Source organism: Amphibalanus amphitrite, unplaced genomic scaffold, assembly GCF_019059575.1.
Source record: "Amphibalanus amphitrite isolate SeventyFive unplaced genomic scaffold, NRLGWU_Aamphi_draft 000289F_arrow, whole genome shotgun sequence".
NCBI lineage: Eukaryota > Metazoa > Arthropoda > Thecostraca > Balanomorpha > Balanidae > Amphibalanus > Amphibalanus amphitrite.
Window position 1 is genome coordinate 394,686 of NW_024881784.1, and position 25,867 is coordinate 420,552.

The 25,867-nt window shown below is 56.2% G+C and overlaps 1 protein-coding gene across 5 annotated transcripts in view; it reads right to left on the reverse strand.

Moving 5' to 3' along the window:
- LOC122387537 (nucleolysin TIAR-like) overlaps nucleotides 1-25,867 on the reverse strand; it is a 201,417-nt gene that overhangs the window by 27,877 nt on the left and 147,673 nt on the right. For all 5 annotated transcript variants that reach the window (XM_043377805.1, XM_043377801.1, XM_043377806.1 and 2 more), the window contains one exon: nucleotides 11,834-11,921. In XM_043377805.1, the coding sequence (XP_043233740.1) occupies nucleotides 11,834-11,921 (88 nt within the window). The remainder of the gene's footprint in view (nucleotides 1-11,833; nucleotides 11,922-25,867) is intronic.

The window sequence follows — 25,867 nt, forward strand, 5'->3', positions numbered from 1 at the left end:
CCGTTTGGGCCAATAAATGACCGCCGGCCAAATCAGCGTCCAGCCGCCGCCCGGCTATTGGCGGCCGCCGCGGTCGGCAGAGCAGCGCCCGGCTCGGCCATGCGCTGGGAGCGGGCGGCGCTCCGCTCAGGTCGGCGGCGCTCGACTCAGGTTGGAGGCGCTCTGCTCAGGTCGGCGGCATGGCGCTCGCTCCACATACCTACTCAATGCCGTTGCCGCCGACAGCCAGCAGGGAACGCCAACAACGATCGGTCCCCGATACCGGCACGGAGCAGGCCGTGCGCCACCGTCGCCGCCACGTCCGCTCCATCGGCCGACAAAGTTGAACAATGCACTCTCCAAGATTCGGTCCGGCCGACGACGCAAGACCGGCCTCAACTGCGTCGTTCGTATTCAGTTAAGCCTCCTATCGCAGGCGGATCTAAATTTGATTGCACTAATGCACCAATTACATAAACAGGCGCGCGCGGCGCCCGCTGAGGAAAAACAGGAGCGGCGGCCCGACAGGAGGGGAGGGCCGGGCCGGGCGGGGACAGGCGGAGGGCTGAGGGAGGGGGAAGGAGGGCCCATCCAGGCAGGCAGCTGACCCAGTGAGCGAAAAAGCGGCGCAGCGCGGCGGCGGGGCAGGGTAGGATAGACCATGACGAATTCAAACTGGAATAATCTTACTGACAGTAATAGCAGTTGCCGATAACAGCAACAGTATTTGTACCGTATCATGCATCAAATTTGCAAATTAATCATGATGTAGGCATGCATTTTCCTCGTGAAGCGATGGCATGAATTGATTGCACGACCAGAGAAGCCGAACCCAGAGTCGGGAGTCGGGACTACATAGGGCTGGCCGTGACCGGCGCTGACCCCGACCCGCTGGGCCGGCCGGCCGGAGCATTAGTTTGTCTGTGGCGATGTGGTGCCAGGAGGCCCAGGCGACGTTGTCATGCCACTACGGAAAACAATGCCGCGCCGGAGCGGCCATTGTGGCGGCGGCCGCCGGCCGGCCACGCAATCAGCCCGGCTGGAGCACGCCCTAATGCCGGGCGCAAACAGCCAAATCCGCGGATACGTGCCGGTGAAGGGGCAGTGATTGCCCAGCCGTATCATTAGGGTATTCAGGCGGGGGTCGGGCCGTGAGGGCCGGCCGGGCCGAGTGGCCCGCCGGCCGGCCGGGGGTGCGGTCGATGGTCGGCCATACAGGGGTGCCCGGGGCGCAGGGTACGACCCCCGCCGGACGCTCACCCCGGCGAGCCGCCACTGTGTCGGCCGCAGGCATGCACGCGCCGCTGTGTGTGTGTATGTGTGTCGGCGGTGTGTGTGCGGCCCGCCGCCAGTAATTACCGTCGTGATGGCGCCGGCCGCGGCCAACGGCGCGGGCCAATGGCACCCGGCCACGACACGCCACCGCCGTACCGTCCGAACACGGACCACAGCACAGGGGCACACACTGGCCGCAGACCAGCGCCTTCTCACGGACCGGACGCATCCAAATCGACTTTCGTTTAGCGTGCTTGGCGGCCTGAAGACGCCATGAGCTTCCTAAGGAGCTATATCCGTTATTCGCCAGCGGACAGTTAGCACGGACAAATGTCGCCGGTCGCCGGAGCCCGCTCGAATTCGATCCCATTGCCGGCAACAAACGGCAAATACATTCCGAGCGGCCCAGCGCAGCCGATCAACAAACGAGCCGACTCGATCCGAGTCAACGACTCTGGTCTCCATGGAGCGCGGCAAGAGTCGGCGAACCACGGGCCCTTCAAACAAACTAATTGTCGTCTTTTGGGCTTCGATTGCGCCCTTTTCTCTGTACCTCGCACATATGTAGGTACTACCAAATCTCTACTCCCTACATATGTATATTAAGTATACATATGCAGGTTATGTGCCTATCAGCACATAACCTGCTTGAATTGATTAATGAATCAAATCGCCCAGGGAAGTATCGGTATAAATCACGAAGGACGTACATTTCAACCAAAAAATTGGCCATAAATTCACACCACCTGGAGGGACTAAGGCTCGTGATCCCGTCAACCACAGACTATCCCCATCAGGAGTCTCGTGTATCGAACAACAGAGTGACTCGAACCCAGGTTCTCAAACCACCGGGAGTCTACACCACTAACTGAGCTACGGGGCGGAGCATTGTGAAGTTCATTTAACTAACAAGATCCCTCATCTTATTGCTAAGCAGCTGCCTATTTGTCTATCTGTCTGCCGGTCTCGTCTCTCCTTTCTCCCAGATTCGCCACCCCTCCAGCCTGTTTCTTCTCGTCCGTTTCCTTCCGTTCGCACTTGTCGTCGTCGGCGCGGCCTCCGTTCGGCAGGGCGGTGACAAACGAGCTCGCCGACGCGCGGAAAACACCGGCACGAAATCCAGCCGGCCGCATGAATTCCCGCCCTGCGACGCTGTAATTTTATGCAGCCAGCACCAATAGTTTAAGCGCCACTGAAAATAGACAGTAAAGAATGAAAGCAAAGATTAATTGTCGGGAAAAGTAGGTGAGATACGCCGCTTAGGACTGTTGTTATGCAAATGAGACAGACTGAAGCCAGTCAAGCAAAACAAAACCACAAAATAAAACACCACGAGCAGCAAACCGCAGCGGGGTTCCTCAGAACAGTAGCACGCGACAGAGGCAAATGGGTCGTGAGTCACAAAATGAAGCCGCTAATTATTAACTACTCAGCACTGAGCGCACCAAGGAAAACACGACCATTCTTTGTAGAGCAAATTGTCTTGAAAGAGAAGGCTGAAATTAAAATAGCTCCACAGCTAGAACAAAAAGAAGAGACAACACTCAACACCAGAGCATGCCAAAAAGAAGACGAGTGGAGCAGAGAAAAGGATCAAAAATAGAATAGTTAGCACTGGACCGCAGAGTTCCTCATGATCTCGCTCACGACCAACATTTCCTAAAATAAATGTAAGAAACACCCCACTCAGAAGACCACTAAGCGAAACAATCACTTACGGAGGCAGTAGCGCAGGCTCCGGTACGGGACTATGGCACACTGCGCTCAGCGGCGCGAGCTAGCCAGGTGAAATGTGCTAATTTCAGTAAGTGGACGGCTATGGCGACGACGATCGTAAACGGAGTGCTTTGGCGAGCGGTAGGGAAGACGGCCATCGCCCGGCGTGAGAGATTGCCGGCTCACTGGCGGCCGTCACGGGCCGGGGACCATCACAGAGAGGACCGTCACGGGCCGGGTACCGCCACAGAGAGGGACCGTCTCGGGCCGGGCCGCGTCACAGAGGGGACCGGGTGCCGTCATACAGGGTGGGGCAGAAAGATTTACCTCTTGATTTTCTTAAATATTTCGGCCCCGAACAAAGATATCAAATTGATTTCTGGCACATATTTGCAGTAACATGTACACATCTCAGCGACGGCATAATGACTCAATATGGTCACCTTTGTCCTTCACCACTGCTTCGAATCGTCCCTCTGCGGAGGGGCACGAGCGCCGCACTGTGTCCCCGCCAAGATTCGACGGTGCCGTCTCGAGGGCCAGCTTCAGGGCGGCGATTCTGCTGTGTGGCACTGCACACACCCTCCTCTCTCAGATGGCCCAGATTGCGAAGTCCATCGGGTTCAGGTCTGGACTTGATGATGGCCGAATGTCTTTGTCCCAGAACCCAGGCATGTGGGTCTTCCACCACGGTTGAGCGATGTTGGCCGTTTGCGGCGGCGCACCGTCCTGGACGAAGACGTATCCGTCTCAGAACGACTGAGTGACCCAAGACAAAGCATGTTCCTCCAGCAGATGGACTTGAACCTCTGAATTCACTTTCACAGCCTCCTTGATGAAGACCAAGGCTCCTTTTGAGCCGTCGGATGCGACGGTAGCCCAAACCATGACACCAGCAGGCTTCAAGCAACAAAAAATGGTGCGAATAGCAGGATCAATGCTGGATGGACCATCTGCCAAAATGTTGACGCTTTGGGAGTGTCTCTGGGGCTCAGGCATGAACATGTTGTCATTGGACCAGCAGAATGCCTTGTTACCGGCGCTCCTGATCTCCTCCAATGTCTTTTGGATCCTGTGTAGCCGGTTTTCTCTGGATGCCGCCGAAATTAGGTGTCGACGTTGCATCCTGTATGACATAAAGCCTAAGCCGTCGTTTATGATTCTCTTGGCGGTTCTGGGCTAAACAGAGAGTTCCCTTGGCAGTTTGCGCATGCTTCGCCTAGGAATTGAAACACCTTCTTGTGCACGATATAAACTAGCTTTTTGAAGCGGAAATCCCTTGTTCTGCCTGGCATGTACTTCGACGACACTAACACTGTCTTTTTAAGTCATTTAATTATACTGCAAACAGTTTTTACGGCAACACCGAGCTGTTTGGCAACGCTTCGGGAGCTGTGGCCAACCTACTTCAGCGCCGCAATTTGGGCTCACTTAGTCATCTTCGCCATAGCTCACCAACAACTATTACAAAAGGTAAAAACGATCTTAAAGTTGATACATGAGTCAGTTGGGAAGCTGCATGTAAATTTTATCAAAATCCGTTCATAACTTTTTAAGCAATGGACTGAAAACAAACAGGTAAATCTTTCTGCCCCACCCTGTAGAGGAGACCGGGTACCGCCACAGAGGGGACCGGGTACCGTCACAGAGAAGAGAGGTACCGGGTACCACCTCAGAGGGGACCGGGTACCACCAAAGAGGGGGTCGGCTACCGTCACAGAGGAGGCCGGGTACTGTCACAGGGGGGGGGGGACCGGGTACTGTCACAGGGGGACCGGGTACTGTCACAGAGGGGACCGGGTACCGCCACAGAGAAGTACCGGGTACCACCTCAGAGGCGATCAGAGGCGACCGGGTACCGCCACAGGGGGGGGGGGGACCGGGTACTGTCACAGGGGGGGGGGGGACCGGGTACTGTCACAGAGGGGACCGGGTAATGTCACAGGGGGGACCATAGAGGCAGGGCATCGTCACTGGCCGGAGACCGGGCCGTGATCCGTCACTTAGGAGACATGGGCAGTGTCACAGGGCAAAAACACGAAGACGTCTAGAAGACTTTGTGAACTAAACCCCGTCACAGAGGATACGCAAGGACCCTATGAAAGATGACTGCACCTACAACGGGGATTTACCCACCACAAAGATCACGAACAAGGAGAGATCTCTCGCGCAGAGATCACCGGCGCGACGCGCCACACCGCCGGCGAGGGAGCGTCACACCGGGCCCGAGTCCCAGGGCAGCCGTGCTCCGCATCGGCCAGGTAAAAAATGCATAAGCCCGCCGGCCGACTTTGGATTGGTCGCAGCTAGCGGGGATCTGAATAATGAATGGGTCGCTTGAAATGCCCGCAGCGGCGGAGCGAAGGCAGCCTACCTCGACAAACACGGCGGCTGAACCGCCGAGCTGATCGTTGGTCTGTTTTGATACGGTCCCCCGAGCCGACGTCGTGGTGTGGAGAGACGGAGAAGCCTGAGAAGAAAGAGGAGAGCGAGAGGGAGGGAGGGAAAGAGGGAGAATGAGAGAGGAAGACAAAAGATAAATGGAATGCGAGACAAGGAAGGAAAGAGGAATATACACAAAGACAGGTAAATAAGATATAGGACAGCAGTGAAAGACCAACGACAGATACAAGAAGTAAATGAGGTAGCTGGACACAAAGGCCTACCACAGGCCGCATATCACTTAGCCCAATCGACCGCAGTATTTTCCTTCCTTGAAACAGAGGGAATAATTGACAGTGAGATGAACTTCGAGCAATTTTCGCTTGTAAGCGTTACATTTGTTGAAGCCACTGGGCTGGCTGACCAGTTTGGTGTTGTGTTCCATCCCCAGCACTGCTGGATCTTCGCACAAGGTCAAGTATCCACGACAGAGCAATGACAGCCTGCCACCACACCGCCATGGCGTCCCCCTTCTCACGTGCCGTCCTCCAGCGACCACGAGGGCCAACATTTGCTCAGCGAATATTTGACGGCTGTGACGGACGGACGGACGGACGGGCGGTTATGTGAGCGCTGAACAGACGAGTTGGCGGACGGACAGACGGACGGACGGTGGACGGCAGGAAGGCGTGTGGGCGCGCGAGCTCGGTCGGTCAGGTAGTCAAAGCCCCGCGTCCGTTGGAATACCAATCGTTCGGAGACGGGCGGCGGCCGCTGTCAGCGAATAGCGCCATCAGTGGGCGGCGCGGTCCGCGCGCCGGGGACGACGGGCCGACTCGTCACCGCCGGCCAGCGTCGAGAGCGACACCAAAGCCGAGTCGAGTGACCGGCCATTAGATGCGCCAACAGACGGCGGCGGCCAGAGCGGGGCGGCACGCGCGGCAGCCGGGCCGCCCACAGACGGCCGCGCCGCGCCGGCTGTTTATTTGAGCGCCGCTGGTCCGTGCGGACGGCCTCATCGCACGGCGTTTCCGGCGCTTAAACACATCTCAGGAAATGAGATCCCGTCGCCAGCCGGCCGTAGGAGAGAGGCTGCGGCGACAGTCGCCACCCGAGCGGATACCTGCCGTCTGACTCCAGTCACTGCACCGCCAGATATCTGCCGGTCCCGACAGATACCACCGGTCGGCTGGCTACAGTCAACATTTCTCCAGGTACACTCGGGGGCAGATTGATGTTCCACAACTCTTTATCCACCGGGTTCCTATGGCTCAGCATTGGCAGCAGCCGCCTGGTACCGGTAGACTGTGCCGCTTCACTTACTTGTCAAGCGGCACAGCCTACCCACCTGTATGACACCGGTCTGGGTCGGTGGCTGGAAGGCGATGTGGGCCGCCTGTGACGTCAGCGCAGCGGTGAGGGCCGAGCCCGGAGGCATGGCTCGGGTCGGCGCGGCGCGGCGGCTGGCGACGACTGGGGAGTGAGGTGGGGTGGGAGCACGGACATCGCGTGGCTGAGCGAGTGTAGTTATCTTTCGCATCTCAAGGCGCCAATTATTCTACCTAACAATTGTGCTAAAGCAGTTGTTAAAATGTCCTATCCCCAAGACAGCGCCTATCATCATACTTGCAATGCACATTACGACACAATTCAGCGTGGCAATGGGACAGCCGATAGAACTTATGTCACTCGTGCATCGAGGTGCGGAGCTATATTTTATATAACACATTAGTATTAAGGCCTTGATTGAGCAGATTGGTGTCTATTGTTTCGCACGGCAATCGTCCAGAGACGTGGGAACTGGGGGTTATGAGTAGTGCCGCAGCCAACGCTCCAATTTAAAGCGATTATTACTGTTGCTCTAATACATGTATGTGGTCGCAGCCTCCAATAGCAAACCGTTCCAACTAGGAGCCAAAAAGTCGGCCACTCAGGGGGGTTCGAACCGGGCTTCTCCCACCGGCCAATCCACGACACGAGCGTTCATCCACTGAGCTACCGAGAATGGCCCTCGTCCGCACAAAACAAAATGACATTCACCCGCTGACCGCCAATGACAGTATTGTGACATTTGATCGCGTTTGACCGCGGCGGGTGGTCGCTGGTTTCGGCAGCTCAGTGGATACACGCTAGCGTCGTGGGGTGACCGGTTGGAGAAACCCGGTTCGAACCGTCCCAGGTGCGCGACTTATTTGTTCCTAGATGGAACGGTTTGCTATTGGTGGCTGCGACCACACATTAGAGGAACATAAGAGTTTTAAAGTTGGGACACCGCGCTATCCAAAAACCCCAGTTCCCACGTCTCTGGACGATTGCTGTGCGAAATAATAGACACCAATGAGCTCAATCAAGGCCTTAATACATATCTGTTAAAAACAATGTAGCTCCGCAACTCGATGCACGTGTGATATAAATTCTATCGGCTGTCCCAATGTCACGTTTAAGTGTGTCGTAATGTGCATGGCAAGTATGATGATAGGCGCTGTCTTGGGGATAGGACATTTTAACAACTGCTTTAGCACAATTGTTAGGTAGAATAATTGGCGCCTTGAGACGCGAAAGTTAACTACACTCGCTCAGCAGCGCGATGGTCCGTGCTCCCACCCCACCTCACTCCCCAGCCCTCGCCAGCCGCCGCGCCGCGCCGACCCGAGCCATGCCTCCGGGCTCGGCCCTCACCGCTGCGCTGACGTCACAGGCGGCCCACATCGCCTTCCAGCCACCGACCCAGACCGGTGTCATACAGGTGGGTAGGCTGTGCCGCTTGACAAGTAAGTGAAGCGGCACAGTCTACCGGTACCAGGCGGCTGCTGCCAATGCTGAGCCATAGGAACCCGGTGGATAAAGAGTTGTGGAACATCAATCTGCCCCCGAGTGTACCTATCAGCCATCTTGGGTTACCGCCAGACCAGATACTCGTCGGTCGGCTATGGTTACCGCCAGACCAGATACCGTCGGTCGGCTATGGTTACCGCCAGACCTGTCCGCCGGTCGGTCAGCTACAGTTACAGTCTGTCCTGAGTGTCCACATACCTACCGTTCGACCATCATACACTCACTGCCTGTGCAGATACCCGCCGCTGGGCCTGCTACATCTACCGTCCGAGCGCCGACAGGGCAGATCCGCTCCGCAGACCGGCGTCCGATCCAGCCTTTCCGATCGAACAAAGATGGCCAAATTGAAATTCGGCGCGCGGAGTTGTTGGGCTGGCTCGGCCGGCCCGGTGAATGCCGAGCCGATTTTAATGAGGACAGCGGGAGGACCGCGGTAGGCGGAGGCGGGGACGGCGGAACAGACCTTAGCTTCACCACTCAATGGCTGCAGTGGCATGATCTTCGGCGCTCAACAGTATGACGGGTTAAGTGACGTTTAAATGGCATCTGACGTTTGCTTCAATTTCATCTTAAGCTTCGTTTTTTTTTTGTACGGAGCATAAATCTTGCTGAATGGTTCCGTTGTTTTAACATTTATTTTTAGATTTAAGCATGCTAACTTCTAACTTAAATCTTTGTACGGGTAGATCCCCGAATCAAACATCAGTGTAAACCTTTCGAAAACTATGACCACCATACTGTCCGCCAAACAGAGTGATAGCACCGATAAACCTTGGACTTTTTCTGCATACTTATTTTTAAAGTGACCATCCCACCTTAACATAAGTTTTGAGCTGATATAGCCAAATTGGTGGCCATGGCCTGCAAATACCGGTTTGGGCACTCACAACATCGAAAAATGCTTTAATTCGGAGATATGGAATTTCAAACTTGCAGTTTTTGGATTCTAAGGGGATAATGCATTGGAATGCCCCCTTATAATTTGTGACGTCAGCGGAGATCTAACGATTTTTAAATCTTAGACTAAAACTATCGTTAACACGTGGTGGTATACACTGCTTTGCGCGTAACGTCTGCCGCACTTCGAGGCTGCCAAATTATTGCTTTCAAATAAGTCGCTAGGAACAGCGGAGATCCCAAAAAGTAAACAAAAGTAAATCTTGAAAACCAGTGACTATTTTTCGGTGAAATTTGGTAGATATTCATTTTTGATCTTTCCGAACCAAGGGACCAATTTTTTATGCCAATTCATTAACTTTTTTGAAGGTGGGAGGGTCCCTTAAGTGCAAAACATCCCCGCATTTACATGGATGAAGACTCCGGCCTGAAATACTACCGCGGCTGTGATTAGCAGCACATCACTAGCAAAAAAAAAAGAGCACCGAACATTTATGTACCAGGTAAGTACCTATTTATCTACGATTATCATTAAGGGCTCAATCTCTTCATAACGATTTGCAACACTCTTATTGAGCCTTATGTTGATGTCCAGCGCTCGGAGCGGCACGGAGACCTCAGGACTATGAGGCCCAGCTGGTCAGCGCTACAGCTCAGCTGGGCAGCACCAGCCCTACCCAACTGGTCACCACTGCCGCTCAGCTGGGCAGCACCAGCCCCACCCTGCTGGTCACCACTGCCGCTCAGCTGGTCAGCACTGCCCCTCAGCTGGGCGGCACCAGTCCCACCCTGCTGGTCACCAATGCCGCTCAGCTGAGCGGCACCAGTCCCACCCAGCTGGTCACCACTGCCGCTCAGCTGCACCAGTCCCACCTGCTGGTCACCACTGCCGCTCAGCTGGGCAGCACCAGCCCCGCCCGCCGCCGCCCGCCTAACGGCCAACATCACCGGTGCCACGCGCCGCACCAGCACCTAATAAGCCGGCAATGAATTTAATCTCCTACGAACCGAGCACGCGTCGAGAGGTAATGAAAACCAACAACACATCCGCCCCCGGGAACTTGTTTTTGTCTCGAAGTTGCAAAGCTCTGAAAGTTTGTTTTTCAATAACCTCCCTTGCTTATCATCAGAGGTGCAGCTATCACCATGCAAGAGAGCACGGAATGCATTTGAAGCACCGGGGAGCCAGTAACCGATCAATCGGTTCAGAACAAAGAACGAAAGCACTTTGTCAGAATGAATTCGAATGCTTTTCCTTAAGCCGGCGCAGCCTCTCTCTTGCTCTCATTTTGCTCCAGGCACGTCCAGATTAGCAACCGGTCTCCAACAATGCATACGTAATTCCAATCAGTTATGATAACTAGGACTTGAATTAGAAACTTGGCTCGAGGATCCCAATCGTGTCTGAAGGGATAAATTTCCGCTCATACTGAGTGCATCAGCATTCCGGGCCGGGCTCTGTCCGGCGCAACTCTGTTTGAGTTTTGAAATGTTTGGCGTTGGACGCCGGATAACTGAGTTTCATATCCCCAGGTACCGTGGCCGCGAGCCGAGTTTGGCCAAACGTAGCCAACTCCGAGACACCGGCCGCATCCCGCCGAGCAGCAATCGCGGCGAGCGGCCGGGCCCGATCGGCGGCCAGCAAAGTCAGGCACCGATCGCGGAGCCGCGCTGCCGTGCCGCGTCCAACGTGACACTCCGCGGCTGGCAAGGGCAGGCCGTAATACAGCGTTAATCGACAGCTACCCATTTAACTACCTGCTCTGTCAGATGGTCTGGTCTGCCGCTGGTCTGTGGTAGGTGTGACAGCGACTGATAGGAGCGGCAGTTAGCGCGTCGTATGAAGGGCCCTCTCTTCTTCACCCGTAGGAGCAGTAAGGCTCTCCCAAACGTCCTCCCTGCTAATAGCCTCTTCCTCCCTGTCGGCATTTATGTGAAACCTCTAAAATTGTGGTTCGGGAAATGTGGAAATAACCATCTGACATAAATTTCATCACAATAACGAACAGCACTCTTCAATGGTGAAATGTCTCTAATGGAATTACCAGCACCAACAGCAGCAGCTGTTAGATTTCAAATGCACATAGCTGAGGTTTGATCAATAGCAAAGCCGAAAAAGAAAATAACAAGCCTTACAAGCCTTGGCAGCAAACACCGATAAATCCTAAGCAGGCGGTGCCTACATGCCGGGCCAGGCATCCCATTTCCTCTCCACCCGAGCGTCTCCGGTTTTATTTCATCAAACTTTCCGACAAGCCATATTTCATAGTACGCATTTACCTTTTGGAGAGGGTTATCACCGTCACCGCGCGCCCTCCATCAAAGTCGGCGGCGGAGGCGAGCGACGGCGAGAGAGAGAGAGAGAGAGAGAGAGAGAGAGAGAGAGAGAGAGAGAGAGAGAGAGAGAGAGAGAGAGAGAGAGAGAGAGAGAGAGAGAGAGAGCCGGCGAGTGTGTGGCGATCCACGCGAGGCTCACCGTCGCGCCGCCCGCTGGTCTCGTGCGCCGTTCACCGGGCGCTAACCGAATGTTTTGTTCCGTCGCGGGCCAGCTCAAAATACACCTTCGATCGCGCGCGGCGAGACCGCGTGTGAGCGCGCCCGGAGAGATCTGACGGTGTTCCAAAATAAATTGAAGGCGGCGCCGCAGTGCGCAGTGCCGTAATGGAGAGATCTGCTGCCACTTATGTCTCGCTGAGTGCGGCCCGCATCAAAACAAACCGGGCGGGGTCGGCGCCGCTGCGATACTCACGAGATCTCGCCGAACGGAGCGAAGGCGTCCCGCAGGGTGTGCGTCTCGATCTCAGGACTGAGGTCGCCGACGAATATGTGAAAATGCTCTGAAACGAGAGAAGGAGAAAATCAACATTTATGTCTCAGTAAAAATTCCCTCTCACCACACACGAACACAACCGGAGCTCAACACGGGACCCAGGAATTGTCTCGTCTCACACACATACACACAGGTCAGCGCCGGTTACTGTGTGCGGTGACGATGAGAGCGCAGGTCCATCTGACGACGCCTTCCGCCGTGCGCAGCTCGGCCGGCCTGGGACACTGCAGCTCGGCCCGCCGGGACATGGGGGCCGCCAAACGAGCCAAGTTAGCCGTCCGGACGGCCGGGCGGGGCGGCGCGGCGAGCCGCAGTGTCAATACGGAGCCGACACGCCGTAAACAGGGGCGCCGCGCCGCGCCGCGCCGGTCGGCGGCGGGCGTGGCCGGCGGGGCGGGGCGCGGCGCGGCGCGGCGGGGTGGGGACGGTCGCCGGGTATCGCAGCTCGTGCCGCTCCCACGCCCCGCTGCGGCCACTCTCAGCGCCCCAGGCAAACAGACGGAGCCGGGGATTAACACTGCCCGGCGGCCGGCAGGCAGGACTGCCGCCCAAGCCCGATAGCTGGCACGGTGCGACGCTGCCCCCCACCAACACCTGGAGACCCACTACACACTCATTATATCAACAAGCGCAAGCAAACAGGACAATATACCCCGGTAATGCAAAACTTAATTATTGATAAAACACTTTATTTTGTCGAGACGACACCTATGGGAGAAATTAACTGGACAAATTGGGAAGCTTAACTCTGGGTTAGCGTTCTTTCAGGCGAAACGGGCTTGATGGTGTGATGTCTGGGAACGCTTAACATTTTTAATCTGCAGCTACGCATCGGGCGAGCACGAATAACACACGTACTTAACCACCACCACGTCCCTAACCAATTTGGGCAGCTCACCAACAGTTTGCTCCCATTTGGATAGCTTTCATTTTCTACATATATGAACGGCTATTTCAGTAGCGGAACAAACAATGGCTACCGGCCAATATGGAGGTGAGCCATCATATGGTAAAACGATTGGGTGCAGCCCCACTTTCAATCAAAGACAATCTAGCCGTTCACAAATCGCTCGGTCCACAAACATGAATACGACATTATGCAGTAATAACCCAGCGACGAAAACAAAGGGAAACATATTCAGGACAAAAAATGTATCAACGTTAGTGACGGAAAACTGCTGCACGAAGAACGCAGGCTATTCGTGCACGAATACTCGTACAGCCTATTCGTCAACGAAACAAAGGCGAAATAACCGTGAACAGCATACAATTTTTTTACCCATTTCAACACAAAAGGATTGGGACTGTTTCATTTTTGTATGAAAACTTGAACGTTACAGCTGCCATGCTACCTATTCATCAGTTTTTATACAACTCGAATGTAATCGTAGTTTTTCATTAATACGTTGGTAAAAAACGCAATTTTTCGAGATATTCAGTAAAAGCTTTGATGGTAGTCATACGTTAGATCCATTCTTTTAACAGAAAAGAGCGATGCTCTTACTAAGAAGCATCTTTACATAAATGAATGAAGAAGAAAATAGAAAGAAGCCACTTCAACACAAAAATATGTAAAAAGACAGTATTTGATGAGCCATGCTAGCTCGAAACCTGAAAATATGTACCTACTTAACAAGCCCATTGATATTCCTCAGCTGACTTAGTCCTAAAATCTTTGCAAAGGAAAATCGATAAATAAATGCCTCGAATTGCTAAGCAACGGGTTTTTTTAACAGCGGGCCGGCAATGGGCGTCGTTTAGCCCCTTTGGGCGTTCCCGTGGCAGCCGGGTCCCTGGGATCAGAGCCCTTCGCTAAGCTGAGCCAATTTGGTGGACCCTGCCGCCTCCCATCCGATCTCGCAATTCTTGTTCACCGGCGGAATTTAGATCGAATGCCTGCCGGTGTGCTGGGTTCAGCCGGGCCCTGCCAGTCGACTGACCTTTCCCACCGCGGAGGGCCGGCGCCGGTGCGTGGCGTGACGGCGGCAGCCGGCCCGTGACCGGCCACACGTGCCGGCCGTGACCACAGGTGCCGGCCGTGATGGCCCACAGGTGCGCAGCAGGACACCGGCCACGTACCCAGAGCCGACGGTCCCGCCGTCCGCCCCGCTCGGCCACCGCGGACGGTGATATTAGAATTTCATAACTTGGAATCTTTCTAAGGCAGATTTTACTGTTAACCATAAGTAGGTACGACTCCACATATTGCAGTTTCTACAGCAGATGAAAAACTTAGTTCAGGTGTATTATTGAGGAATTCTAAGCTCCAGCTCTGCAGACAGTGTGCTTTGAGTGTCATCGCTCTGTCGTACTGAAGGATGCTGGGCCGCGCCTCTCCTTTCGCTCCCGTCTGCGGCCGGCCCTCTCCGCGGGTCCGTCGGCGCGATGCGGCGGCTATATCCCGGTCTTCGGTAGCTTATTTCCGGCGCAGCTCGGGCCGGCGGCGCCATTCGGACCGGCCATTGGCCGAATACGCCCGCCAAACCAAGACAAATAACGGACAGCGTCGGATAAGACGCTTTAATCACGGCGACACGACCAACTCCTGGGGGAAATAAGCAGGCAGATCGGCCGACAGCGGTGAGCACCTCGGCCGGGCCATTACCGGCGGCGCACCAGCCAGCAGCCGGCGCCGGCGGCGAGGTCATTTGCGGCGCCTCCTACGGGGCACCAAACGAAGAGCAATGCTCCTCACGATGCTGCGTTCGTTGCCGGGAAAGGCGATAGAGAGGAGAGGAGGCTCGAGCAGCGGCGCGGGATAATCAGCTAAGCGGCTCTGACCATTGACTGGCGAACATACATGACAGGAGAATTTGTGTAACATTGAACAGCATCGGCGTGTGAGCTGACCAGGTTCGGCCCGGGCACACCAGAGGGGCAGCGCGCCGGTCGGGTTGATCACCAGAATGCTGCACGGACCCGTCTGTACCATTAGGCGGGCCCAGCTGTGCCATTAGGCACACCCAGGCGGGCCATTCGACCGGCCAGTTTTGCGATGGAGCGCATCCAGCGCTTTCCCTCCGAGAGGTCGGTGTCTGTCGGCCCTCGCAGCTACCCATCCGGATGAGGCGTGCAGGCCGCCACCAGCGGCGCGCGGCTGACATTTCGGGCATTAACTATTGAGCCGAGTGTCGAGCCGGGCGGGTCGACGGTGCGGAGCGGCCGTCCGGGTGCGTCGGATTGGCCGCGCCGCGCCGCGATGGCCTTCATTCGCAGCTACGCCAGATTGCATGTATTTTGGATGCTGCCGAACAAATGCAATGAATGCTACATCGTGAAAAATGGAAGCAATTAACACGATGCGACCGATCCACAGCTGGCGAGAGATGTACATATGTTGATTACAAGGTTGGATGAATTTTTCCCCTTGAGGTCCAGTCGCAGCAGACTGGGCCGCAAAAAAGGCTCAACGAAATCGCCACCGAAACACTTTCCCAAGAAAGCCCGTGAGACTCCTTGAATATGCGAACTTTACAACCAAAGTCGGGCGAAGCACACATTTTCACGCCTGAATTTATGTCCGAAACTCACACTGTCGGAAGTGTCGGGAATAAAGGCCGACATTAGATGCACTCGCCGGGCCGACTGCGGCGCCGCGGCAAACTTTTGATTCGGCGAATGTGTTTCTGCTGAATTCGGGACACCTCATTCGGGCCCATATTTTTCACGCCACATCCCACTACTAGCCCAGTCAGAATGGGGTGGATCCGGCCTTAAAGTCGCCCGTTTAGCTGATCAGCAAGAGCGCTAAAAGCCAATAACCTCTGATGACATCAAACAAGATCGTACGCTTCTGGCTCAAGCCATTTTCTCTGCAGCGAGCATGTCTAACGTAGCCGTCTGATATATGTTGAGGAAGCGCATTTAACTCGGCTGTCACTTTCACGTGATGTATGAAATGATAGACGCCGTCATATGTGCGAAAATAGCAGCGGATGAATAATCACCGCATTCCAAACCAGATGAAAACATTGTCACCCTCACCACGACAACATAGTTGCTCATTTGTCTCGAGTGCGTTTAGAAGGTACATTTGTTTGCTATGTAATCGAAATCGAAGGTAAGTTGTACGTCGAAGGTAACGGAAACTAAAAATGTGCCCTAGCATTAGGAATATGATTTTAAAATATCAGTGAGTGTACGCGCCTCACATTCTGTGAGGATTTATCCCTTCCGATGATGGGTCGTTGTGAGCCGTCAGTGGTATCTAGACGCTATGCAGCTACATATTACCTGAGCGCGTTTCCGGCAGGCCGAGTCGGCCGCTCGGGAGCAGTAGCTACGTGCCGAGTTACATCTGAAGCCGAGCCGACGGCCGCGCCCGGCCGGCCCATCGGCGCCAATGGACGAGCGCGACCGCACGCGCATACTAACCGGGCCCCGGTCAATTGAGAGCCGTCACCGGACACATGCCCGCGCTAAGCTGCCGTTACATGGCCGGCGAGCCGCGCACACAGCTGCGGCTACATGTCCTTCCGGGAGCCGTCCTAACAGCCTCAGCAGCTACTACGTGATTTTCGAAAATTACACTAATGTGAATTGAAGATGGATTGGCAAACGTAAAAAAGTGAATTTTAGCAAAAAGGCTACTGTGTAAAAAATGCATGTCGCCGAAAATAGGGCATGCGAACGGAATGTCGCACAACTACATAGGTCAACAACCCTGCAGCCATGCATTCGTCTAAAAAACTCTAATGGCAACGAGACACTGTCAAACGCCGAATGATGTGCGACATCACTTGGCACACCTTCCGGATGTAAGTTGACCCCGGCGACACCTATCACGACGCCCGGGGTCGCTGGGGCCCGAACTGCGCTGCCCGCCCAGGGGCAGGTGTGCCGGACCTCCACCGGCACGAGTCGGCTGTAATTCGTCTGATTGCCAAACTCGGTAAACCCGCGCCCGATCGGCGACCGGCGGCCGATTGTACCATTCTCCCGGCAAGTTTCCTCTCTAGCAGCCGGGTCTATTGTGGAAACGTCGCCGGAGGGGCCAGCTGGGCTCCAAGGGCCGCCGAATTTCTCCACCATTGAATTGACCGAACTGTCTTTCTATTAAAGTCTTAAGCCAATGGGACTTCTATTGTGCTCTTCCAGCTACGTGAAGTTAATCCGAAACAATTCCGGCAAAATGAAGAATAAATTAGATCAGCTAGGAAGGGCACGCGCCAATCGGACTCTCGGTCGAGACAATAACTTATGTGAGGACACGGAACCCAGAGCAGGGGACCGGCGCGTGCCGGCCACCGCTCCGCTCCACTCCACTCCGTTCCGCTCCGGCGCCCTCCCTCAGGTACTCGCTGCGCCCGGTCGGACGCGTTCAATCGGGCCGCTCGCATCGAACAGAGGAGCGAACGGGCGCATTAATCGGCCCGGAATATCCGCCGGGCCGCGGCGCCCTCGTGAAGCGCGGATCGGATGCGGCGCGGACGTCCTTTCAGGGCGGCGGCGGCGCTCGGATGAAGCCGACAGCAATGTGACTCGGCGGCGGCGGGCCAGCCCCCAGCTGCACGGACCAATCTGACCTCTGCGGCAGGTCGCCCGGCGGCCGGCCACTTTACCCAGGAAACGATCGGCCCGCAAAATCCGGCTGCCATTGTCCGACACGGCCAATACAGCGTCCCCAGACAGGGGGAACTCTACAGACGGCCATCGCGACTCGATGAGCTCCGTTTCGTTATTAATATAAACTCACGGGAACTCGGCAAAAGTTAGGCATTATTAACAAAACGGTGAAATTAGCGTACGGCGAGGCGACATTACAGAACACCATAATTGCATGAACAGCTAGAGCTCAGAAGTTGAGTAGTAGCTCATAAATAGAGTCGCTGAATAGAGCAGCAGCCACCACCACGATGAGCCAAGCCCGGGCAGACATATCTATACGGCAATGCCTTAGCGCGAACGTCGAACAAGCCTGCATCTTGACCAGTTCAATTCCAACAGGATTCGTTCCGAAATAAGTATTTGGTCGGGAATAAGATAGTATCAAGGGATTTAGCCAGACGCGGGAATCTTTTTCGACCGTCAAGAATTTGGCCATAAATGACGAAAATACTTATTGCCCGGCACGATATACGGACCCACTAAGCAATACATAACCTGCTAAAGGCAAAGCTTATACGGCCCCGGATTGCATTTAATGTCTAAGGATAACGAGCTGCGATAACAAGACAAAATTAATGAGCATAAGCTGTACCCGCCGACATTGCTATTACGAAACACAGAGCCGTCACGCTGGAACTGCATCGTTACTTGGCCAGAGACTGCAGCAGGCCTGCCTGCCTGCACCGGTAGACTGCCACGCAGTGCGTGACTGTTCAGCGGTGCAGTCTACCCCCGCAGGTAGCGGCAGGCGGCCGGCGCCGCGCGGCAGCGGGAAGGCCATGCCAACGGCGCCGCTCGACAGGCGCCGCATCGCCCGATCGGTGTTTATCCTGCCGTCAAGGAGCGCGGCTCAAACCGGCCAGTTTAACATTAGCAAACAACAGCGTCACCCCGAGCGGGTACTTGATGTGGGAGCCGAGTGGACTCCAGTGTGTTGACAGCGGCCGGCGGCGGCGCGTCACCGTCGCAGGCGGCCCCCGATGGCCGCCCGTATCGGCCGCCGCTGCCGACGCCGCGGCGTCAGATAAGCCGCCGCCGCCGTCACTCTCATTATATCGTCGGCGGGCAGGTAATCTTTTGGGACGGGTCGGCTCGTCGTTCCATCTCCTGTGCTTACGGCGCGTGCTCCTCGGGGGCCGGCGGCGCGCCGGTCGGGGACCGAGCGCCGCGCGCCGCTGATGGCGAGAACATGGGCACGCCGCGCCGCAGATGAGCGCTCAGGCCCAGCGCCGGACAGAGCGCCGGGGCGGCGCACAGGAAGACAGAGCAGTCGGCGCCGCAGACGGACCGACGGCCGCCCATCCCACCCTCCCAGACCAATGAGACGGACGGAAAGATGGACAATGAAAGACGTCCTTTGGGAGGAGCGACGATCGCAAAGAGCTCGGCTGTCCGAAGAAAATGAGCCGATGAATCATTCTGAGAAAAGAATGACCAGTCACTAGTCTACCCTAGAAAAGCGGAAGTTAAACAACCATTAGTCTCTGTGCTTATAAATGGGCCTACAAAACACCAGGTCACCACTCGACGAATAAAAGGCGGCAGGAAGATCAGGCACGATGAGCGGATCTCGACAGGGCGCGGGCGGCCGGGCGCCGGGGACACGGGCACGGATTGGACGGACGGGACACCGACACGGCCGGCCGGTCGGTGTCGTCCCGCTGAGCCACGGTACGCTGACGCCGATATATGGCGTCACTTTCAGCCCTTTGTTTTCCCAGACGGCGCTAAGACGCGATAAGAGCGTCATTATGCAGTTCCGCAGCATGTAAGACATTCGTTTCAGCCACAAGGAACCCTCGCGGATGCTCAATGCGCTTCACTCAGCCTAGTGAAACAGCTCGGTGACGACATCGCCGAATAAAGGACGAACCATTCCGACGACCTTTGCGCGATTGTTTACGACCGGTGCAATCAACTGAGTGATACCAATCCCGCTCGCTCGACTGATCACAGCTGCTTTACCGGGCAAGGGGAAATAACAACTGTACATGTATAAAGAGACGGCGGAGACGACACATCAAAGAAGGGTAAACTCCTTCGGAGATAGATAAATACGTTCTGTCGATGAGCCAGAAGCCAATGCATGCTATTTGATCAAGCGTTCGGTCATATTTCATGGCGTTTTGACAATCATTGCCTGCAATAGCATGAATTCACGCGAGGTTATTCGTGTGGCAATGCTATCACCAGCGGACGGCCTCAGAGACCGTATTTAAAGGATCGCCTCAGCACCGCAGGTGCGGCGGCTCTGTCCAATGGTGAGATACCACAGCCGGAGCGGAGCTTAAATAACCCAACGGGGAGGTGAATACGCAGACTCGGCCGGCTGAAATCCAAAGATATTGGCCGACATGGCTGGTGCAGATTGAATTTCGCGGAGGTTTGCCGGCTGCGCGGACACGAATGAATGTCGCCGGCGGCCGGACCGGTGGGCGGTGAGGCCGACCAGAGCGGCCGCCCCTCCCCACCCGCTCGGTATTCCGCGTAACGGAGCAGAGAGCGCCCTCCACCCATGCATATTTATTTACTGCATGCGGCCAATTTCCGGACAGACGCCCACTTGAACGAGTTCTGTGCAATCAGCGCTAGGTGGCACCGCGGTGGCGGTGAAGCTGGCATCCACTGAGTGATGGCTTTGATCGGAGGCGACTGATTTCTGGTCAGCGCCGGGGCTTCTGCCGGGACGGCGGCGACCGGCACCCAAAGACATCCGTGGCGGCACAGAGCCTCAGCCGGATGCACAGTAACTGTGACTGGTTCATGCCGGCGCGGACTGGTGAGAACCAATAAGAGCCATACCACATACATACAAGTGCTATATTTGTACCGTAACAGGCAACGCTGGAACAGAAGATCGAAATACATACGACTCGTCTACATAAATGTAGACAGCAAAGACACTCCTTTCTATGAGAATCACACTGGTTTCCATTTCTGTTGAACGTGGTCTGCAAGTGTCCACCGTCAGTGTAAAACCGTCCCATGCTATCTTCCGCTTCGGCCTCCGCCAGCACTCAGGCGTGCCACTCCATGAATCATGGCGCCAACGTTAACTGTCGACTTTGCGATGTCGCAGCCCGGAACAGCGGCCCGGGAGTCACAGCATGCCGCCGCGACACGCCGCTGAAGGGTGCGCGGCACGTCCCGGCGGGCGGGGGACGATTATAGCGCACACCTGAGCAGCGCTGCTGCTGCCGCGCCACGCGTTCCGCCCCGAATGCAGTATTCACGAGGCGGCCGAGTAAATGATGGGCAGGGAAAGGTGGCCGGCTGGCTGGCCTATTGATCGCCGAGGGCCGTGCTGTGTCCCTGTAGGTCTCATCAGGCCCGCTCCCATAGCGCCGGCGGCGCTCCCACCGCTCGATATATGTACACTGACGGCGCGAGCGGGCAGGGCGTGCGGCCGCGCGGCGACCAGCATTCCACCGGCGCCGGGCCGCCGCCCAAACGGCCGCCCGGCGCCCGGAGCGGCGCCTTTTACGGCCGCCACCGTGGCAGCGCGTTTTACAATGGCACGGATCGTGACCTTTTTCGTTGGGGTCCACCGGGCGCCGACTGCCGCTGCCCTCTGCTGACGGCCGCGACTGCTGGCCGGCCCGGAGACTGCAATATCCGTCCGCCCGCAATGGCCTGGCGACCGCGGAACGCCGCGCCGTCCGAGTCCGGAGATCGGCCAACGCGGCACCAGCAGGGCTTCCTCTCACCGTGAGAAACACGGCACCTAAAGACAGCGACTGGAGGAGCGATCAGAGACTGAGCCACGCTCTCCGTGGAGGGTCAGCGGGCGGCCTCAAAAGCAGCTGGGTAACTGCCGTGACGGCGGCAGAGCGGTCTTCTCCACAGACACTAGCCAGACAGCACTCGAAAAACGTCCGGCCAGCCTGGTCACTCTGGGTAATCGAACGAGGCAGTCGGACGAATCACCGACGATGCCCAGACACCCAAACGAGACACAAGACAGCCAGCGCTGCACGACACCCAAACAACTTCCAGACAGCATTCAGACGACACAAATAGCACTCCGTCCGGGAGCCGGACTCCTCGCGACTGGCCAGTGAGCAGCCACTGCAAAACGCATTCCAAAAGTAAACAGGACATACCGGCTGTTCAATTTCCCCGACCGGGTCCCAATATTAGGTTACTATTTGCCGGGCTGACGGGTGAAAGGCCGTTCCCAAGCGGAGCCGCTGATCGCCGGCCCAAGTTTTCCGAACACAGGCGCGACAGCGGCCGAGATCTCAGAGCGAAAGAAATTGTCACCGAGAAGCGCCCAACACATAAAGCAGACGAGCAAATCAAACTGGCTGGAAATAGGCCAAGCTATCAGAGAGGCACGGTCTGAAGAGAGCTCCTAACAGCGCTTTCGCATAAATGAGGGAGAAGGAACGGCGCCAGAAACGCCTAGATTTCCGTCCACATGAGGAAAAGAATGTGGCCGAATAGAAAGACAAAAGAAAAATGGCACAATCGCATGGCGCGGGAACGGCCGATATTCCAGCTTGTGGCTAACAAGACTAGAATTGTGGCACACAAAGGCTGACCAGAAATATGCAACCAAATTATTGACGCGAGGATGACAAATCATCAAACAGCCTTCCTCAACAGTACGAGGGCCAGCGACACAAGTGAATGTGTAATGCTGAATGCCGGATGACCGACTGGGGGCCACCAGCGGCCGCTGAGCCTCAGTGGGGGCCACGCGGCCGACCCGGGCCGGGCAGACGAGGCCCAGAGCGATATTTTGATACGCTCGGCTGGCGCGGCGGTTAGCCGGCGGAAAGGAGCCATCGGCGCCGGGCGGCCGCATGGCGTCCCCGGCCGGCGCCGCCAGCGGCGGACAGTGCCGGACACACCCCATCGCCGCGCGGCCGACGGCGAAACAGGCGAGCACCGGTCGATCCCAGACGGACAGTGGCGCGACCAACGGAGCGTGACGCCGGCGTCACGCCGCCCAGACAGAGGCGTCACAGCACCGTGCCACTGGCCCGCCGCAGCCGTTTGGGGCCATGGCCGGGCTTTCAAAGCCGGCTACTGGGCCGGCGATGGCGCCCTTACAGTCGTCTGGTTTGTGATGGGGGTACCAGCGAGCGTGACGGCCCCATAGCGGCCGCTGCAGACGCCCACGGCCTGACGATGTCGTCCTGGCCGTCCCTCGAGACACGGCCGAGCAGGGCGCGGCCCGCGGCGCACACAGCACACTCCCCGTACAACAATACAGCACCGGTGCCATCCGTCAGTATCTGTGCGCGCTGACAACGGCTGCGGCACTACATCATGTGCCGTCACCGTCCAGAGAGGGCTGCGACACGGTGAGGTCTGCCGGCGCCGCCTCTATCACAGATGAGAGCGCGGCGCCGCCGATACCGGATAGGTAACAGTGCCGCGTCTTCAGACCAGCGAACCGACAATTCACGGCACCTAGAACCGCGTCACTTGGCCAATGGAGGCAAAAACGGCGTGAACGATCCCGCAGGACCGTGGTTGGCACATTTCTCCCCATTTCGGCGACCCGACAGGCTAACACCGTGACACGCGGCTCATATCCCTACAACGCACCCATAAATTTGGCCGATTCAGGCGGCATAAATTATCGCCAAGGGCCCACCGGCCGTGGAATGGAAATCTGATCGCCAATTGACGATATATTGCTTCCGACAAATTTATAATTAAACCTTTAAAAGTGTCGTTGTGATTGTATTTTACTGCGGAGCTCTGTTCCTAATATCCCGGCGAGTGGTGGCAGCGAGTGTGTGAACTATTGGAGCGTTGGGTCAGACCGGCCAACGCGCCGGGGAGGGCGCCACTAGCACTGGGAGGGGACAAAGCGAATCCGGACCGACTAGACTGCTGAAACGCCGGAGGCAGGGAGATGCACAGCAAAGGACATATTGGGCTTAAAATGCACATCATGTTAAGTGTAGAGCGGAGGCCAGAAAAGTGGAATAATGTGATAAACAAAAACAGAAAGATCAGATTCAGAACTGGACAGAGTGAGCTGGATATAGTGAGCTGGATAGAGTGAGCAAGTGCGACTTAACAAAGAAGATGGTGATGGCGAAAAGGCTGTAAGAAAACATACATGCATGAAATAGAAATGACAAATGGAAACAAGTTCATGAGACACGAACGCTGCCGCAGTGGAACTGTGTTAATTGCCGCATTGGCGCAAAAACAACTGACAATTGAAGCATACAGATACAAAATAGCAAAAAGAAGAAAACTACCAAGTAAAAAGATGAAACTATACTTGAAAGAGATACGATAAAACAGAAAAAAGAGATCAAAGGAAAATGGTTAAGAGAAGAGAGACAGAAAAATAGTGGACACCCGTAAAAAAATGGCCGGGATCTGAGCTGAGAGGACGGCTGCGGCGGCGGGCCGGCTGTGTGCAACGGCGTCCAATCAGGGAGCGATAGGAGGGAGCCGGCGCGCTGAGCCGCCGCTCGGCCGATCTACGAGCGGGCCGATGACGCCGCGCGCCGACTCGGCGCCGCAGATGGAACTCGCCTGTTTTGATGCCGGTCCGGTCGCCACTGATAAAAACAGAGCTCATCGCGTCACCGGCCGGCCCGCGCACGCTGCGCACGTTCCTCCATTTCTCATCGGCGACGGCGCCAAACAATTTGTAGGCGATGCGCCTTCCGGCACGGGCCGGCCTGCCGGGCGCGGCTGGGGCCGCCACCACACAGTTCCGCAGGGCCGAGCCGACAGTACTCGCGGTAATGTCCTTCGGTGGACGGAGAGTCGTGCCAGTGGCCTGGCAGCAGGCATAAACACACCACTACGTCACCATTAGCGTGCGTCGGGAGCGGCGGCCGGCCGGCGCGCGGCGGCCGCCGTCCACAGTCGCCAGATAATGTCGTTAGCCGACCGAGAGAATGACCGGCCGAGCGCCGGTGGGCCCCGCGGGGGCTGTGCCGTCGGCTAAACAGCCGCCAACTTGCGCCGCAATGGACCGAGCGCAGAGACCGCCGTCTCCGTGCGTCACCACGGTCCCGGCAGGCGGACCGGCGGCGCCACCAGTCACCAGACCCCGATGGCCGTCCTCAGAGCTGCTGGGCGTACCCGGCCAGGTCACCGGACCCGGTCAAATGGGCTCCGACCACAACGGCTAGACAGCTGGACGGGGAAGACCAGCTCGGTCCCGTGGGGGGAGGCCGGACCGGCGCCGGCAGTCAGCCCGAATTGACTTGTGACCATGGGGAGGCGTCCTGAGGCGCCGGCCGAACACCACCGCCCACCGCCACCGCCGCGGGCCGGACGGTGCCAGTCGGACATGCAGTCGGTCGCGGCGGACTGCACCAGGACAGTGGGCCGGTCCGGAGCCCGGCACCGGGTCAGTTCAACCAGCGATGGGTCATCGCCGACAGAGGGGTGACACGGGCCGGCTCCGCCCCTCTGCCCGCCGCGCCAGGAGCCCGCCGCCCGGGCCAAGCGGCGCTCCTAAAGGCCGCCATTGGACGCCAGGCCCCGTCAAATAGCAAATGTAACGGAACGTAGTGAATGGCGCGGGCCGGGCCGTAATTTAGGGCCGGTCGTTCTGGCGGCGCGGACGGCGCTCGTTCTCTGCGCAGAGTGGCGCGCCGGAGACATTAAGGCGATTTCCGCAGACGGCGGCGACACCGCGGTGTAACCCCAATGCCATCTCACGGCCTCTCCAGTGCGGTCCAGAACACGGAAACGTCGTCCGTACGCCAAAATCTAGGCGGTTTTTGAACAGGAGTTGCTGTGGTTCTCCCTAGATGAGACTCTGAAAATGTTTGTTTGTAAGAATGATATTTCCTAGTAACATCAGGCCACCGTCATGCGAGCAGTATGTTCTGTGACTCTAGGCTAAATATTGTGACAGAAAAACTTAGGGAAAACTCACGTTTATGAGCTCGATAGGTTATTACATAGGTTGGCATGCTAGATACTTGGTGGGCAGAAGGTGATACATAAGAGCGTCTAGTTACACTACGCTGTTTCGCTGAACTGCCTCGTGTTTCCTTAAAGGCATTAATAAAAGTGACTAAAATTAAACATGACACACAACAGGAAACACAAACATTGATGCAGGTCTACAGGAAAAAGCGAGGTCAGGCTTAAGTACTTCTAGCAGGTGTTAAAGTTGATTTGACATTTTTTTTTTGACAATCAATTAACCAGGAAATAAGCAAAAGTGTGGGTAACTTTCAGAGAGCATACATACAACTGAAGTCTTCAAACACTGGTAGGACTGGTAATATTAGGTATAGTTGAAGTTGTCGACACAGATCTTTGAGTTTTGACGAGTCTTTGAAGATCTTCATAAATATCTATAAAACATATCGATCTCACTAAGAAATAACTTCAGGGGAGATA